The following is a 15,930-nucleotide window of genomic DNA, read 5'->3' on the forward strand; positions in this document are numbered from 1 at the left end:
CACCCTTTAAATAGTCGGGATCAAAAACACATTTAATAAATAAATTGACTATATAAAAAAACTAAGATAAAAATGCTTCCAAAAAAAAACTAAGATAAAAAAATATGTCCCACATTTTTAAGGAGAAAAATGGTATAGTTTGTTTATTTGTTTTTGATGGTGGTGTTTGTAAGAATCAGAATCCGTCAAATAATTTGACTTATTGAGAGCAAAACATTTACTCCCCCAGTCCCAAAATATAAGTAAAGGTGGGTCAAATAAACTTGATGTATTTGGTTAAAGATTTGGACCAAATACATCCATTTTTGTTGACCAATTTTTGCTTATATTTTGGGACGAAGTAGTATTTTTTAGATAAATTGTCAAAATAGGAACCTAGGTTGTGGTTGTGGAATTTTGTTACCTAGGTTGTGATTGGTGAATAGAAAACATGCAAAACTAGCTACTACTCTATAATCCAAGCTTACGCTTGCAAGTAAGAAAAGCATAAAGAGATTCTGTAGCCTGTGAACGTCCAAAAACTTCCACTTCCTCAATAAAATCAAAAAGTAATTATTTAGAGAAACGACTTTATCAAAAAGTAATACTATATTTTTTCTGTTTATAAGGTGAATGTGCTATGTTCAGAATCAAACAAGATTATTATATATAAAATAGGATATTTCTATCCATTTAATTAAACTTATAAAAATTATAAATTTCATTTTCACTTACATACAAGTGAGGGAGATGAAGTTCAAATCCGGATTATAATATTCGAACCAACAATTTTGACAATTTTACTAATTAAATATGGACAATTTATACAAAAATTTAAAGTGTATAAAATTTAAACTCTCCAATGATAAATTTCTATATGTATTAAGTTCATAATTACAGACTCTAAGCATGTTTAAGGACTTGAGATGGAACTAGATTTTAAATTCTTTACATTTAAACATAAAAAAATAAAATAAAAAATCTATATTAAAATTTAAATTATCGAATATCGATCTAACGATCACCAATATGTTAACAAGTCGTAAATCTGTTGAAACGGTGACGGCTGAGAATCAAAATACCACCAACTATATGAGTTTTGTCATTTTTTTTTTAAAACTTTTTTTATTATCCTCTTCATAAGTTATGGCATATAATATATTTAAGTGATTTATTTTGGCATCTACTTCAACTCCACAAAGGGACCAACCAGCCCAGCCACCACCCACTGAGTCCAACTGCGTGTTACACTGACTCACTCATCTCTCCCTTATTATTTTAACAAAATATCCATTAATTCAAAAAATAAAATGGTTTAGTATCCGGTCCACTAAACTGTTAATCTAATTCGAAGGTAAGTTCTGACATCGAGTAGTTACATCCCACCAAATCGTCCATTAATTCAAGTTTATTTCTTAGCTAGTCTTTATAAGCTTGATATATATACACACATATTTTTTTCGATAATTAAAGCTAGCTAATTATAGATAAATGCATGCATAAGAATATGAATATATGATATATCCAATTATATAATATCTTGCAATAAATCAATCTACGTGGAAAACCAATCACCAAAAAGTATCTTTCATTTCCTCTCATCGTTACCAAAACCCTTTAAAAGACGCAACTCCAAACACTTCCCTCTCTATATAAACACACACTCCCAAACACTCCATACACCCCACCTTACTCTCTCTCATTCATTCTCATTATTCTTCAATTTATCACACAAACCAATTATGGGCTCTTACAAAAAGTTAATAACTTTCATGTTATTAATTTTTATAGTGATTACATTAAGTGAAGGAAGAGTACCCTTTGCATGTGACCCAAACAATGGTTTAACAAGAGGGTACAAATTTTGCAATACAAGAGTGCCAATTCATGTTAGAGTACAAGACCTTATAGGAAGACTTACATTGCCTGAAAAGATAAGGCTAGTTGTGAACAATGCAATTGCAATTCCAAGACTTGGAATACAAGGCTATGAGTGGTGGTCGGAGGCTTTACACGGTGTTTCGAATGTGGGCCCGGGTACTAAATTTGGTGCGGCCTTTCACGCCGCCACTAGCTTCCCTCAAGTTATCACCACTGCTGCTTCTTTCAATCAATCTTTGTGGCTTGAAATTGGTCGGGTAAGATAATATTTCATTTATTATTATTCTCTTATTTGCATGACCGAAACTAAACTCGATTATTCAACGTCTCAGTTTTGAGTCTTATGAATAGAAAAAAAATATGGACCGATTGATATGACCTACTAAAGATGGTCAGTCAGGTCTCTCTCAACCAAACTATAAAATATACTTGCCACGAATAATTTATGGTTACCAAAAAATTTATTTTTATTATTATTACTTATTTATTTTTCATCAATACTATTGGTTTGCTTATAGAAATATTTTTATTTTAATTCAAATGAGATTCTTTCTTTGGTTCTCTTTTTCGGCCATTCATGATAAGAAAATAATTTATCCATTCACTCATACGTAATAAAGTCATGATAATAACATTACTTTAATATAGTACAGACACCAGCTAGCTATGCAAATGGGTGAATAACTATTATATACGATTATTAAATAAGTTTGTCTTTCAATCATACATATTTTATTAGCATGAATTTTCTTATGCTGTGTTGAATTTGAATTTAATATATATTCGCATTATATGTATAGTAGTCGGAATTCAAACTCCGAACATTTTACTTATTTATCTTTAAAGTGAATTTTTTAGCTACTAAACTATTTGACAAAAAAAATATTTAAACAACATCAAATTTAATCAATATTAATGAATGATGAATATAAAAAATTTATATGATAAAATTAAAACTAGTAGGACTTGAGAAGATTCATTTCCTTTTGGTTTGTGTACTAATATTATTCTCATTATTTATTATTCATTAAAATTTGTTTCACCTGTCCTCAATAAAAACAAAAAGGTGGTTAAATTTTCTATTTTTTTTTTAATTTTTAAAATTACTAACCAATAACTTATAGTCCAACCATATGAACAAAAAATCGTTAATTTTGATTTCTTGTTTTTTTGTTTGATAAATAAAGAAAAACATTATTGAGTAAATAAAAAATGATGCTATTTCACCAGTCACTTTTTTTAGCCAAGAAACTGACAAGCTGTCCCATGTGCTTTACATACATTTGGAAAATATATTATGACACTCAGGGTCACTTTATATGGTTTACAAAATTAGAGTGTGACATTGAAAATTCATCAACTTATATAATTTATTATCTACAAGTAGCCAAAAGAAGGTCCATTACGCTATTATTTCATTTATAACCATGAAAGCTACCACATCATGTTGAGAAGGTGGTGTTTCTTGTCCTTTTTTTTCCCTCATGGTTAAATATAGCTAGTTAAATAAAAACCTCTAGGTCTCATTGTATTATTAAGGTTGAAATAAAATAATACTACATAATTGTTATACTTATAGAGAGAAGTATAATAAGTATATAATAGCAAGAAAGATTCATTTTTCGGGTTCATTGAATAATTAATGTATCTGGTCTATATTATGGACTAAATACATCAATTGTTCAATGACATAAAAAAAATATTTTGTTTACATACGAGACCGGAGAAAGTACTTTCTTAAATTTTGTTATCTTCATATAAACATCATGATATATCATTAAGCAACTTTTTTTTTTTTTGAATTGATCATTGAGCAACTTATTCCCATAAAAAAATAGTTACGTTGGTAATAATATAGCATAAACCTTAATCATTCATAAGATTTAATTCAACTGAGGAATATTAATATTATTAAATATTTTTATCGGATTTAAATTCAGAATTTCACAATTATGTGTTGGAATTTCTAGTGTTATATGTCACTTGGTAAAAAAGGTCAATGATCTTTATATGTTGGTGTGTTTTAATGAAGCATAAAGTCCCATCAACTTTGCATATTTTCTTAATTATTGTTTAACAAATAATTGCCAAAACGTTAGGTGTTTCATGATGCTTATCCACATCTATACTTGTAGCAAGTTCTTCCAATTACGGCTTCTTTTTTTCTTTTATTTTTTCTTCGTTTTGTATTATGTTGCTATACATGCATGTATATAATATGGTGCTTTCTTGAGTTGCTTTTGTTGCAAGAGAACCAATAATATCCTAATCACATTAGCCACATATATGCGATATTATTATATATTATGGTAAAGTCTTTCTCTTAAGGTACAAGAGTTAGATTAAGACTTCATAATGTGTGACGTTTTGATTCCACAAATTGTCAAAAAATGGGGGGGTGTTTCCTTTGTTTCTTAGTGCTATAAATATTCGATTTTATTCCGGTTGGTAGTTTAACCAAATGAAAGAAGGCATGAAAAAGACTTTTCCATTTTTGTATTTTTTTTTGGTACAAGACTTTTCCATTTAGAATAACAATATCAAAGAAAAAAATTAATATGTATTATGAAAAAATTATAGGTGTCCATAAATTACAATTAACAAAAATTTATTTCGTGATATATCAAAGTTTTTTTGGGAAAGAAAAATTAGAAACTATAAAAATCAAGTCCCTTTAAAAAATATACATTAAGGTCACTAATTTTAATATGTATTAATATAAAGAATTATTTGTGGAATGAACTATATGTATTCATGTGCAGATTGTGTCTGATGAAGCAAGAGCAATGTACAATGGTGGAGCTGCAGGATTGACATTTTGGAGTCCTAATGTAAATATTTTCCGTGATCCACGGTGGGGCCGTGGCCAGGAGACACCCGGCGAAGACCCCACCTTGGCTGCAAAATATGCCGCCAGCTATGTTCAAGGACTACAAGGCAACGGCGCGGGTAACCGCCTCAAGGTTGCTGCTTGTTGTAAACATTACACTGCCTATGATCTTGACAATTGGAATGGTGTAGATAGATTTCATTTCAATGCCAAGGTATGCATGACCTAATATTGTAATTTTTATTTTATAAAATTATTTATATAAATTTATTTTTAGGTCAAGTATACATATTTAAAATCTAACCCATCCAAAATTGCTTGAGTTATGATCTCGAAGTAGTTGTTGGTTACATTATTAAGTGCTTTGAACTCAATTTTCATGTGCATCTCTAAGCATTATTGGTTTGTTACTTATGCCTCATGGATGAACGCTGTTAATTGCTTTTGTCACTCACTTTGTTTTGGTTCAAATAAGTACTTTCCATAAATACAAGATGGGAAAAATAAGTGGAAGCTATGCAAGTTGTTGTTGATAGGGACTTTAGGCCACTTGCAATTGGTTGGGATAAATGATAGTGATGTAATATGAACTACCAAATTACCACTTGTGCATCATAAACCATTTTGTTCTCTTCATCATTGATTAGTAGCCTGTGTTGATATGACTTTAATAGGGAAAAAAATTGTAATGGAATTTACACTCAATTATTTTTAGAAAAAGTCATTTCAGGGTAAAAAGTTTTTTTATTAGATACAACTTGATACTCCATTGGTTTACAATGGTTAAACCTACCAATCACTTGCGCCAATATTATTGATAAATCAAGGATTTATTTAGCAAATTAAAAATAAAATGTCAAAAATGTATACGAGGATTTGGGTTATTAAATTATTATGGTTGTATATACAGGTTAGTAAACAGGACTTGGCGGACACATATGACGTACCATTCAAAGCGTGTGTGTCGGAAGGAAAGGTGGCCAGTGTAATGTGTTCCTACAATCAGGTCAATGGCAAGCCCACTTGTGCTGATCCCGAACTCCTTCGCAACACCATCCGCGGTGAATGGGGCCTCAATGGGTTAGTCTATAGCGTGTTGGTAGCATTTCTCTTTTTCATAATTTTATGATTAACTACTAACATTTGTCATTTTAAAAAAATAAATTATCAGGTACATTGTATCAGACTGTGATTCAGTTGGAGTTTACTACGACACCCAACACTACACAAGAACACCCGAAGAGGCAGCAGCAGCCGCGATTAAAGCGGGTCTAGATTTGGATTGTGGTCCATTTTTGGCTCTACATACTGATGGTGCTATTAAGCAAGGACTTATGTCTGAAAACGATCTTAATCTTGCTTTAGCTAACCTTATCACCGTCCAAATGAGATTGGGTATGTTTGATGGTCCGGCCCAACCATATGGTAATTTGGGCACAAATATTGTTTGTTTACCGGCCCATAATGAAGTTGCAGTTGAGGCAGCTAGACAGGGTATTGTTCTCCTACAAAACAAAGGAAATGCATTGCCATTGAACCCTACAAGATACCGCACCGTAGGAGTTATTGGACCTAATTCTGATGTTACTGAAACTATGATAGGGAACTATGCTGGTTAGTTACTACTCACCAATTTGATTTAACTACTTTAAATGTATAGTTTTGGAAATCAAACCGAACCAACCGATTCAATTGAGAATCTGATTCAGCCGTATTTTTCATTTTTCGATAGGTGTGGCGTGTGGTTATACGACGCCGTTACAAGGGATTGCAAGATATGTGAGAACCCTCCATCAAGCAGGATGTAGCAATGTTGCTTGTAGTGGGAACCAACTATTTGGGTCAGCTGAAACAGTAGCAAGGCAAGCCGATGCAACAGTATTAGTAATGGGCCTAGATCAGTCCATAGAAGCAGAATTTAGAGACAGAGTTGGGCTTCTTTTACCAGGCCACCAACAAGAGCTAGTGTCTAGAGTAGCTAGGGCTGCAAGAGGCCCAGTTATCTTAGTACTCATGTCTGGTGGGCCTATTGATGTTACATTTGCCAAAAATGATCCCAAGATTAGTGCCATTTTGTGGGTTGGTTATCCTGGTCAATCTGGTGGTACTGCCATTGCTGATATCATCTTTGGTAGAACTAATCCAGGTAAGAAAAACTAAATTGATTAGTAATTTTTGTTTTTAGTTCCAAAAGTGATTCTTTCGATAATGTCACTTTATACGCTCTATGAAGCGTTCACCTTCTTTGTTTCAACATATGGACTCTCAGCATCCAGACACACCGACCAACTAAGCTAATTTATGATTTTTACAATTTTGAGGATCAAAATGTTGATTTACTCATTTTGTTGCAGGAGGAAGATTACCTAATACATGGTACCCACAAAATTATGTGGCCAAAGTACCAATGACAAACATGGACATGCGTCCAAATCCAGCAATAGGGTACCCAGGAAGAACCTATAGATTCTACAAAGGCCCAGTAGTTTTCCCATTTGGGCATGGACTAAGTTACTCAAGATTCACACATACCCTAGCACTTGCTCCAAAACAAGTCTCAGTTCAATTTACAACCACTCATGCCCAAGCCTTCACAAACTCAAGTAACAAAGCAATGAAAGTGAGTCATGCAAAATGTGATGAGTTGGAATTAGGATTTCATGTTGATGTGAAAAATGAAGGGTCAATGGATGGGTCTCACACACTTCTTATTTTCTCAAAACCACCTAATGGTGTTAAACAATTGGTGAATTTTCATAAGACTTATGTTCATGCTGGATCAAAGACACGTGTTAAGGTTGGTGTTCATGTTTGTAACCATCTTTCTAGTGTTGATGAGTTTGGGGTTAGAAGAATCCCAATTGGTAAACATGAACTACAAATTGGTGATCTCAAACATTCTCTTTTGGTTCAAACTTTGGACCAAATTAAACATTAAGTGTCAAACAAATTTGACACACATACATACAAGTTTTACAATATTTTTACTAATATTGATTTCTCAAGTGAATTGAAATTACAAAGAATAAAATTCATAAGAGTTTTGAATTTATGCAAATGTAAAATAAGGAATAGAGGGTGGGGATTATTTGTATAAGTCAATTTATAGTGCAACAACAATGTGCTATTCTTGCTCTAAATGTAAAATAGGTGAATCTAGGTGACATTGTAAAATAGTCACTATAGCAAGTGTAGTACAATTGTTGTAAAGAAAAAGTGTATAATTATTGCACTTCATATGTTGTTGAAAAGGTTTTTGAACAAAGTTGAAAGTTCTTATTATTTACTCATTGCATTTAGAGGTTTGTTCTAATTTTAAAAATTGGATCCCTAATAAAAAAAGTGCAATTTTAATAGCTATTTCCTTAGCATTATCCAAGGCATAATAAAAACCAATTTCTCTATATCTCTCAAAAAATGAAATTAACCCCTTCATAGTTTTCATAGAAACATCATTAAACATATCATTTGATTGTAAGAGTTTGCTAACTCAATGAAATCAACTTCTTCATATATTCAAGTTTCCAAACTCAAGGAATTTTACTAGTTGGTTATCATTCAATTGCCTAGGAAAATTCAGCTAAGTAAATTCATGCCCAAAACAAAGATTATGATCATACAAATAGAGATAAAATTTATTTCGAAGTATCTGCATAATTTAAGAACTCAGGAAACAAATAATCACAGTGAAGGGACACCTATGAAGCACAGACACTCTAGATTAGGCATGTCCCGTATCACACACGTGCTGGTATCGACACCGACACTTATAATTACATTGAATTATGTCTTTTTTTCAAATTAGTATCGGTGTCGACGTGTCAGTATCCGTGTCGTGTCCGATGTTTGTGACTGTGTCTGTGTCCATGCTTCGTAGAAGGACACTCACAGCTTTCCTAGTATTACGGGAATTGGTTACGCTAAGTGTATGTTTGATTCCACTTCTAGACGGGTTAAGATTGTTTTTGACATGTTTTGTTTCTCCAGAGTATAATTGATTTTTCCTCTAGAATTGATTCTACATTGAAGCTAAAAATTGTACTAGCTTATGATTCTATAATCGATTTTATACTCGAATTTAATATTAATTCACACAAAATTTTTTTTTTTTTCACAGCAGAACCAAACAGGTACACTCAAATCCCTAATGTATATAATAGGGTTCATAAGTTGTTAACATTCACCAAGAAAATGCAAATTTCACAACTAGAAATTAGCAATTAGCAAATGAAAGAAGAAGTACTACACCTTGAATTTTGTTTCCCCTTTTCCAATTTTCGCTCCCTTTTCGTTCAGATGCGGTGATGGAAGGAGGGAGAGCGCCGCCTACCATTCGTCGGAGTTTATCTAGATGTGCGGTGGCGGTTGGCCGGAGGGAGTCGGATGCGGAGGTGGAGTGGCGACCTGCCGTCGACACCTAAACATTTTTAAAATTCAGAATTTTACCTCAAGAGAAACACTTCAGGAATAAAGAATGGATTGGGTCTGAAGTCGATTGGACTTCAATCCATCTCAAGCCCTACAATTTTTTAAGAATATGTTTTACTCGAATTTTAGAATTTGGAGTATGTTTTTGAATTGTAGAATTCAAATACGTACTTTGTGTCATTTGAATTTATAGTGGCGGATCTAGAATTCGGAATCAAGGAATGCAAATTTTAAATAATAATCATCATGATTAAAATATGGTTTTTGCTTACCAGTATCCTTGGGACACTCTTTAAACATTCTATTTTAAGGAATTATTATTATAAAAAGTGAAATATTCCAACTCTCAACGGGAAATTGACGAGTCGATCCGCTTGCACGTTTTGCTTTTACTGCTATTTTGGGAGTTACCCTACGTATTGCTTAACGTAAAACAGATAGTGGATTTGTTTTTGTCTTTTTTTGAAAGGTGTTGAATTCACACATTTTCATAAAAACTGGATATTTAAGATGTTTAAAGAGTGCCCCTGAGGATACTGGTTAGCAAGAACCATATTATAATCATGATTAGGCATGACAATAAAATTCATACCCGCTTTGACGGAGAAAACCCGAGTTGACTGAGTTTGGGTTCGGGTTTGGGTTTTCTCCGATTTCAAAAGATGGGTTTGGGGTGGGTAATGGGTACATTGATACCCACCCCGAACCCGTCCCCGAACCAGCCCCGCTTATACTAAAAATTAGATTTCACCTCTTTTAAATTAGAAACGCTTAAACAATCTCTTAAATTACGTTCATATATTTATTTTTTATTTTAATTTGAGTATTAAACAAATAAATTTAAAAATGTGTACTTACAACAAATAAATTTCCCAAACACTTTAATTTCATTCTACTACTTTTCAGCTATAAGCTAACTTATAACTTATTGTTACCAAACAGGACCATATAGCATAGCTGAATTTGAACAAACCATTATTTATAGCAATCTACAATTGACAACACTGCTTAATTTAATTTGAAATGCAAGTGGTATAATACCAAAAATAACAAAACTAAGGTTTTGTTTGGCAAAATTAGCGGATAACTGATAAGTTAGCTGATAGCTTATAGCTTATGACTGATGGCTGATAGCTGATAACTTATGGCTAATAAGCTAATTGAAGTGTTTGGTAAAATTAGCGGTTCAACATGCTTAATTAATAATAAAATTTATATCAAATATATATTTAAGATAATAATTTAAAGGCTTAACTCCATATTTAGTCCCTTACGTTTATTTTAGGTTTCAATTTGGTCCCTTACGTTTAAAAAGTATCAATTTGGTCCCTTACGTTTATTTTAGGTTTCAAGTTAGTCCTTTCCGTTAGTTTTGTCACTAACACCGTTTGAACAGTACATGTGTCACTGTGTCCAAGTGCCACGTGTCAGTCCACATATGCAAATTGACTGCCATATGTGACTAAATTGACGGAAAGGACTAACTTGAAACCTAAAATAAACGTAAGGGACCAAATTGATAATTTTTAAACGTAAGGGACCAAATTGAAACATAAAATAAACGTAAGGGACCAAATGTGTAGTTAAGCCTAATTTAAACATATTAATATAATATATCTTTTAAATATTATTATTAAATATCTTTTATATGCTGAAATTTTATTTATAATAAAAATTATTTTAAAATTTTATTTTTAAAGTTTAAATGCAATTTTTGTCTCTTATTTTACTAATTACGCAATTTTAGTCCCTATGCGTTTTACTTTATTTTGCAGCCGCATCAATAAGTTTTTATTTTCTTAAATAAAAACTTAATGATAATCAATTACAATATAAGAAATTTGTAGTACCTGGTAAAGACCAAACTGACCATGCTTAAAAATCTGCCACCTGTCCAAAACAAGGGTATTTGTTGTCCAAAAAAATTGAAACTGAACTAACACTTGAGGGAACTAAGCCATATAGTGTCCTAACTAAGCCATATTTGTGTTTTGTGAGACAAAAGGTAACTGATTTTGCAAGCCAACCAAGCCATGGTTCAATTTTAACCAATCCAATTGATACTCAAATCCCTCCTTTATGTCACATCACACCTTTTGTGTGGAAACAAACAAAAATCCTGCAAAGCATCACTCTTCCCTCTCAAATCATTTTTCTCACGGTAACCCAAACTCAAACCTCTCTTCTCTCATCCATTGAGACAACAAGGTAACATAATCTACTTCATCTTCTTGATTTTATCCAAGCTATGCTTCATATTGTGTTCATATGCTATATCAAATCGGTTACAAATTTTTTCAAAAAATGAAAACGGTTAAGAATAAAATCACAGTTTTCGTCAAATAAACTTATGATTTTGTGATTTTCATATGTTAAATCACTCGGATCAATGCTTGGAATGAGAAAAATCGAACATATGTCGTGTTTATTGAAACCTCAACTGATTATTTTTACTCAAATATGTTGAGTCGAACTTTCATGATGTTTTTATACTTCATCTTCTTTGTATAATACCAACAAAAACAAAGATCTATGGAAGGTAGAATTTTTTTTAATATGTAGCTTGAACTCAGCTGAAAATGTTTTTTTTTTCGTGTTTTCATCAGCAAAATGGCTAGGAAATTCGAGAGTGTCAAAGACATAAACGACGCGAAGGATCTTTGGAAGATATCTGTGAAAGTCAAAGAAAAATGGACTAACTTGAAGGATGGAAAAGAGTCTATTGAACTTCTGGTTGTGGACGACAAGGTAACCTGTTAATGATATTAGCTTTTTATATGTCTTTAAAGTTTTGATGTTATAGTTTGAAAAATTTGACAAAATGATCTGTTAAAAATTTGATGTTAAATGTTTGTTCATAAATTATGTTGGTGGATGAAAATTTGATGTTACATGTTTGTCTAATTATTGGTGGAACAAAATTTGATGTTACATGTTTGTTCATAGAAAAATATTACATTTTTAATGTTCAAGACAAAAAAGTGTGTTCATATATGAAGGTATGTTTTTGATGAATCAAAGAATGTGTTGGTGTTCAAGTATATAAATCTTAAGATATATACATGTTTGTTAATCAAAGTAAACTATAGTACCAAGTGAGTTGTACAGTAAACTATCAAATCGGCTTATCTTTGAATTTCAGGGAGATGACATATATGTGTTCATTCCTAACGAACTACATCAGAAATTTGAAAAAGACATTCTTATAACTGTGAACAACACTTACACAATGCAAAATTTTCAAGTTATCAAAAATGATGACCAGTTCAAAACATCGTGCCATGATTACAAGTTGAGGTTCAATGGTGGAACTTTAGTAAAAGATGTCAATGTCCATCAAATTCCTGATGCAGTCACAAAGTTGAAACCTTTTAGTGAAATCATCAATCTTGATTTTCGTGAAGATTTATTATATGGTATAGTTTAATGTTGTCTTGCATTTACAAATCACAAACATATCATTTTATTTAACACAATTATGGTTTTGTATTCAGATATTGTTGGATTGGTGATCAAATTGGTTATTCACAGTCTATTGCTGGAACTAGGAAAGTTCAAGTTAACCTTACTCTTCGAGACCTTTGGTAATAACAATATATGCACCTTATGTTGTATATAACAAATTGTGATCCATTGACGTATACTAAGTTTGTTAATATATTGATTGTAGCAACATTCCAATTGCTTGCACTCTATGGGAAACTATGCACTTAAGTTCTTCGATGTTCAGAATGAATCTAAGGGTGAACCAATTATTGTATTGATGAAATATGCTAAAATCAAAAAAGAAGGTACCATATTTTGCATTTGGTTTAACTATAACAAACAACTATTAATATTGAAAGTTATCTAATATATATATGTGTGTAGGAAAATGGCCGTTGACAATATCAAACACATGGAGTACCACTAAGCTTTTCATCAATGAAGAAGTTCCAGAGATTGTTGAGTTCAAGAAAATGTAGTTTTCAGTTTTTGTTACCCCAAATCAAATTTATATATATGCTCAAAAGTTGTTACCTCAATTCAAATATATATATATATATTTATATACATTTGTTGAACTAACCATTGTCATGTGTTATATTATAAGCTTACTTGCCGGTATTGAAAGCGGTACTGTGGATCGATTTGCTGAAACTCCATCACAAATGATGAGCCAATCATATGGAAGTTCGCAGTACACACCGCAACAAATATTCATGCACAATTCTGAGATCATGCCTCTGAGGAAAATGGTCCAACTACCACAGGTACTCGATGTTTGAAACTTGCTTGAATTCAATCTACACAGTTATTGAAAATTTTCCAACTCTAACTATGTAGGAAACCAAATGTGTGACTATTGTCAACACAATTAAGGTAAAGCCTACAAAATATGGTTGGTACTATTTGACATGCTTCAAATGCCCTAGACAATGCTTCGGTGAAGCTCCTCCATATAAATGCGGCGATGACCATGAAACTGAAACAGAAATTCTTAGGTATAGTGTATGTTGATTAATAGTTTTTTCCTACAATATTATAGCTTAAACAATAATGTGATTGTATTGGAAATAATTTATTATTTACACATTTACAGGTACAAGTTGGATGTTGAGGTTGGTGATGGTCAGGCTAAGGCAACTTTTGTCTTCTGGGACCGCGAATGTGAATATTTAATTGGCAAAAGTGCCCTTGTGCTACGATCTGAGATGTTGGCGGTAAAATTTGAACGAGTTATAATGATTTTTGTTCTATGTATAGATTATCTACTTTATATTTACTGATAAACCATGAATGTCATTCAATTTACATAGGATGGAATCCACGATCCTCTTGATTATCCAGAAGACATCGATCTAATTGTTGGGAAAACTTTGGCTGTTAAAGTTAAGTGTCAACCCAAGTGGAAAACTGGATCAGTTATACAAATCAATCAAGCAGATGACTTTATCAATGAAATTTCCTCTCAGTTTCCACCTACTGATGTAAGTCGTTTATAGAATTTATGTTTTATGGCATTAATAATATTATTGTTCATTTTCAATGTATGTCATGATTCATGTTAACTTTCTTAACTATGATGATTTTATCTTTTTTTTTGTAGGCTCCTCAAGGACTGGTCAAAGTTGTTGCTAAGAAGTTAGTTATAGAGGTTAGTAAGATGCTGCATGATGCTCTTCCCCGATGTACATTATGTTTATATTTATTGTTTGAAGGTTTTAATGCAATCATTCTTCCTCATTACAGGACAATAGCACTGCAGAATCTGTACCACCAAATATATGTGAAGTCGAGGCTGAAGTTGAGGTTAGTTAATATTTCAATGATTCAACATATCCATGTTGTTACATTGTTAACTCAATTAGTTCATCCTACTAAGAAAATGACAATTATAGTTGCAGCCTACTACTACTGTTGAAGATCTTCGTGACGTTGATGACGTTATACCAACGGTACGTCACTTCAACTATTTTTTATAAATCGAGTTCCTGTAATTTTGTAGTGCTTATTTTTAAGTATATAATTTAGTTTCAGTTACTGCTTATATTCAGATTTCTCTGTTTGCATCTGATGAGATTGATCCACTCATTTTTGAAATGAAGACACCATCAAAACGGTCAGGTAATGACCTAACATCTACTTCCCAAGATGCTGAAGTTGAAGATTTTATTGGAGAAAAATCATCATCTACAAAATTGTTGAAAGTTGGAGGAAATGCAGCAGGAAAGAGAGGTCTGAAAATTCCAAAAAAGAAAAAATGAGGAGTTCATGAACTAGGGGTTTATAATTATAACTGTCTTTCGCCTAAATTGACTGGTTTGTTTAACTATTAGGCTGATCAATGGAATACACACAGTTTTGCTTCCTCCTGGTTCTATGTAACACACACAGTTTTCCACCTGGTTCTATAGACACACACAGTTTTGCTTCCTCCTGGTTCTATGGTACACACAGTTTTCCACCTGGTTCTATAGACACATACACAGTTTTGCTTCCACCTGGATCTATGTAACACACGGTTTCCCTTTATCAAAATTTATTTTTTCTAAAGTCATGTATTAAATACATTACACTAATTTCACCACACTAGACTAGGTCGAGGGACCGGAGAGGGTGAGAGCCCCGTTGTGCTCGGAACCTGTCGCACCACGAGCCGCTGTCGGCGAGTCGGGTTGTTTGGGAATGCAGCCCCAATCGGGCGGTAAATTCCGTCCAAGGCTAAATATTACAAAGAGTATATGTGAAGTCATTGATTATTAATTTGAATTTTTTATTTTAATAAATTAATTATGGAAATTAAAATAAAAAGACAATTAAAATGAAACGCTGGTTGTAGACTTGTGCCGTTTGGTGAACTTCTTCACCTATCTGAACCTGTTCCAGACTTTCAGGTCTTCAATAGGACTTACTCTTCGATATCCATGACGCTGACCACATTACCTCATCAGATCGCCCTTTATCCTCCGGGGGTGTCTTGGGCTTCGTTGAGTTGTGCTTTATCTTCAAACTAGATTCATAGCACTTTCTTTCATTAAAAAGTAAGAAGTCTAAATATGAGTTTGGTATAATTAATAGGTGTCAATTCCACACAAAGGGTCAAGGGAAACAAAGGGACAGGTCCGTTTTTCTCTCATCAATTCCCACCGTTCCGTTTTTTTCTAGATTCTCTCGATTCATCCTCTCAGTTTTATGGTTTCTCATCTATAAATAGGACCTTTTGTTCTTTTGTTGTTGAAGAATCTCTACTTTGGGTCATACGAATTTCGTGTTTGCTTAAACTACTTATACAAGGTAATTTCATATCCTTCTCTGTTATTATGGCCAAA

At 32.5% G+C, this 15,930-nt stretch overlaps 2 protein-coding genes across 2 annotated transcripts; both read left to right on the forward strand.

Annotated features, from left to right (window-relative positions):
* Window positions 1–1,169: 1,169 nt before the first annotated feature.
* Window positions 1,170–7,976, forward strand: LOC123882969 (beta-D-xylosidase 1-like). The gene is made up of 6 exons (XM_045931640.1): window positions 1,170–2,117; window positions 4,623–4,904; window positions 5,601–5,770; window positions 5,862–6,304; window positions 6,423–6,836; window positions 7,045–7,976. The coding sequence occupies exons 1-6, from the start codon at window positions 1,722–1,724 to the stop codon at window positions 7,626–7,628; spliced, it is 2,289 nt and encodes a 762-aa protein (XP_045787596.1). The 5' UTR covers window positions 1,170–1,721; the 3' UTR covers window positions 7,629–7,976.
* Window positions 7,977–11,728: 3,752 nt separating this feature from the next.
* Window positions 11,729–14,865, forward strand: LOC123886871. The gene is made up of 13 exons (XM_045936146.1): window positions 11,729–11,866; window positions 12,261–12,478; window positions 12,613–12,676; window positions 12,789–12,909; window positions 12,989–13,079; window positions 13,212–13,371; window positions 13,445–13,602; window positions 13,701–13,821; window positions 13,918–14,088; window positions 14,208–14,255; window positions 14,351–14,410; window positions 14,500–14,556; window positions 14,656–14,865. Exons 1-13 carry the CDS (start codon window positions 11,729–11,731, stop codon window positions 14,863–14,865), a joined length of 1,617 nt encoding a protein of 538 aa, XP_045792102.1.
* The last annotated feature ends 1,065 nt before the right edge of the window (window positions 14,866–15,930 follow it).

The sequence above is a fragment of the Trifolium pratense genome, linkage group LG5, assembly GCF_020283565.1.
Source record: "Trifolium pratense cultivar HEN17-A07 linkage group LG5, ARS_RC_1.1, whole genome shotgun sequence".
NCBI classification, from domain to species: Eukaryota; Viridiplantae; Streptophyta; class Magnoliopsida; order Fabales; family Fabaceae; genus Trifolium; species Trifolium pratense.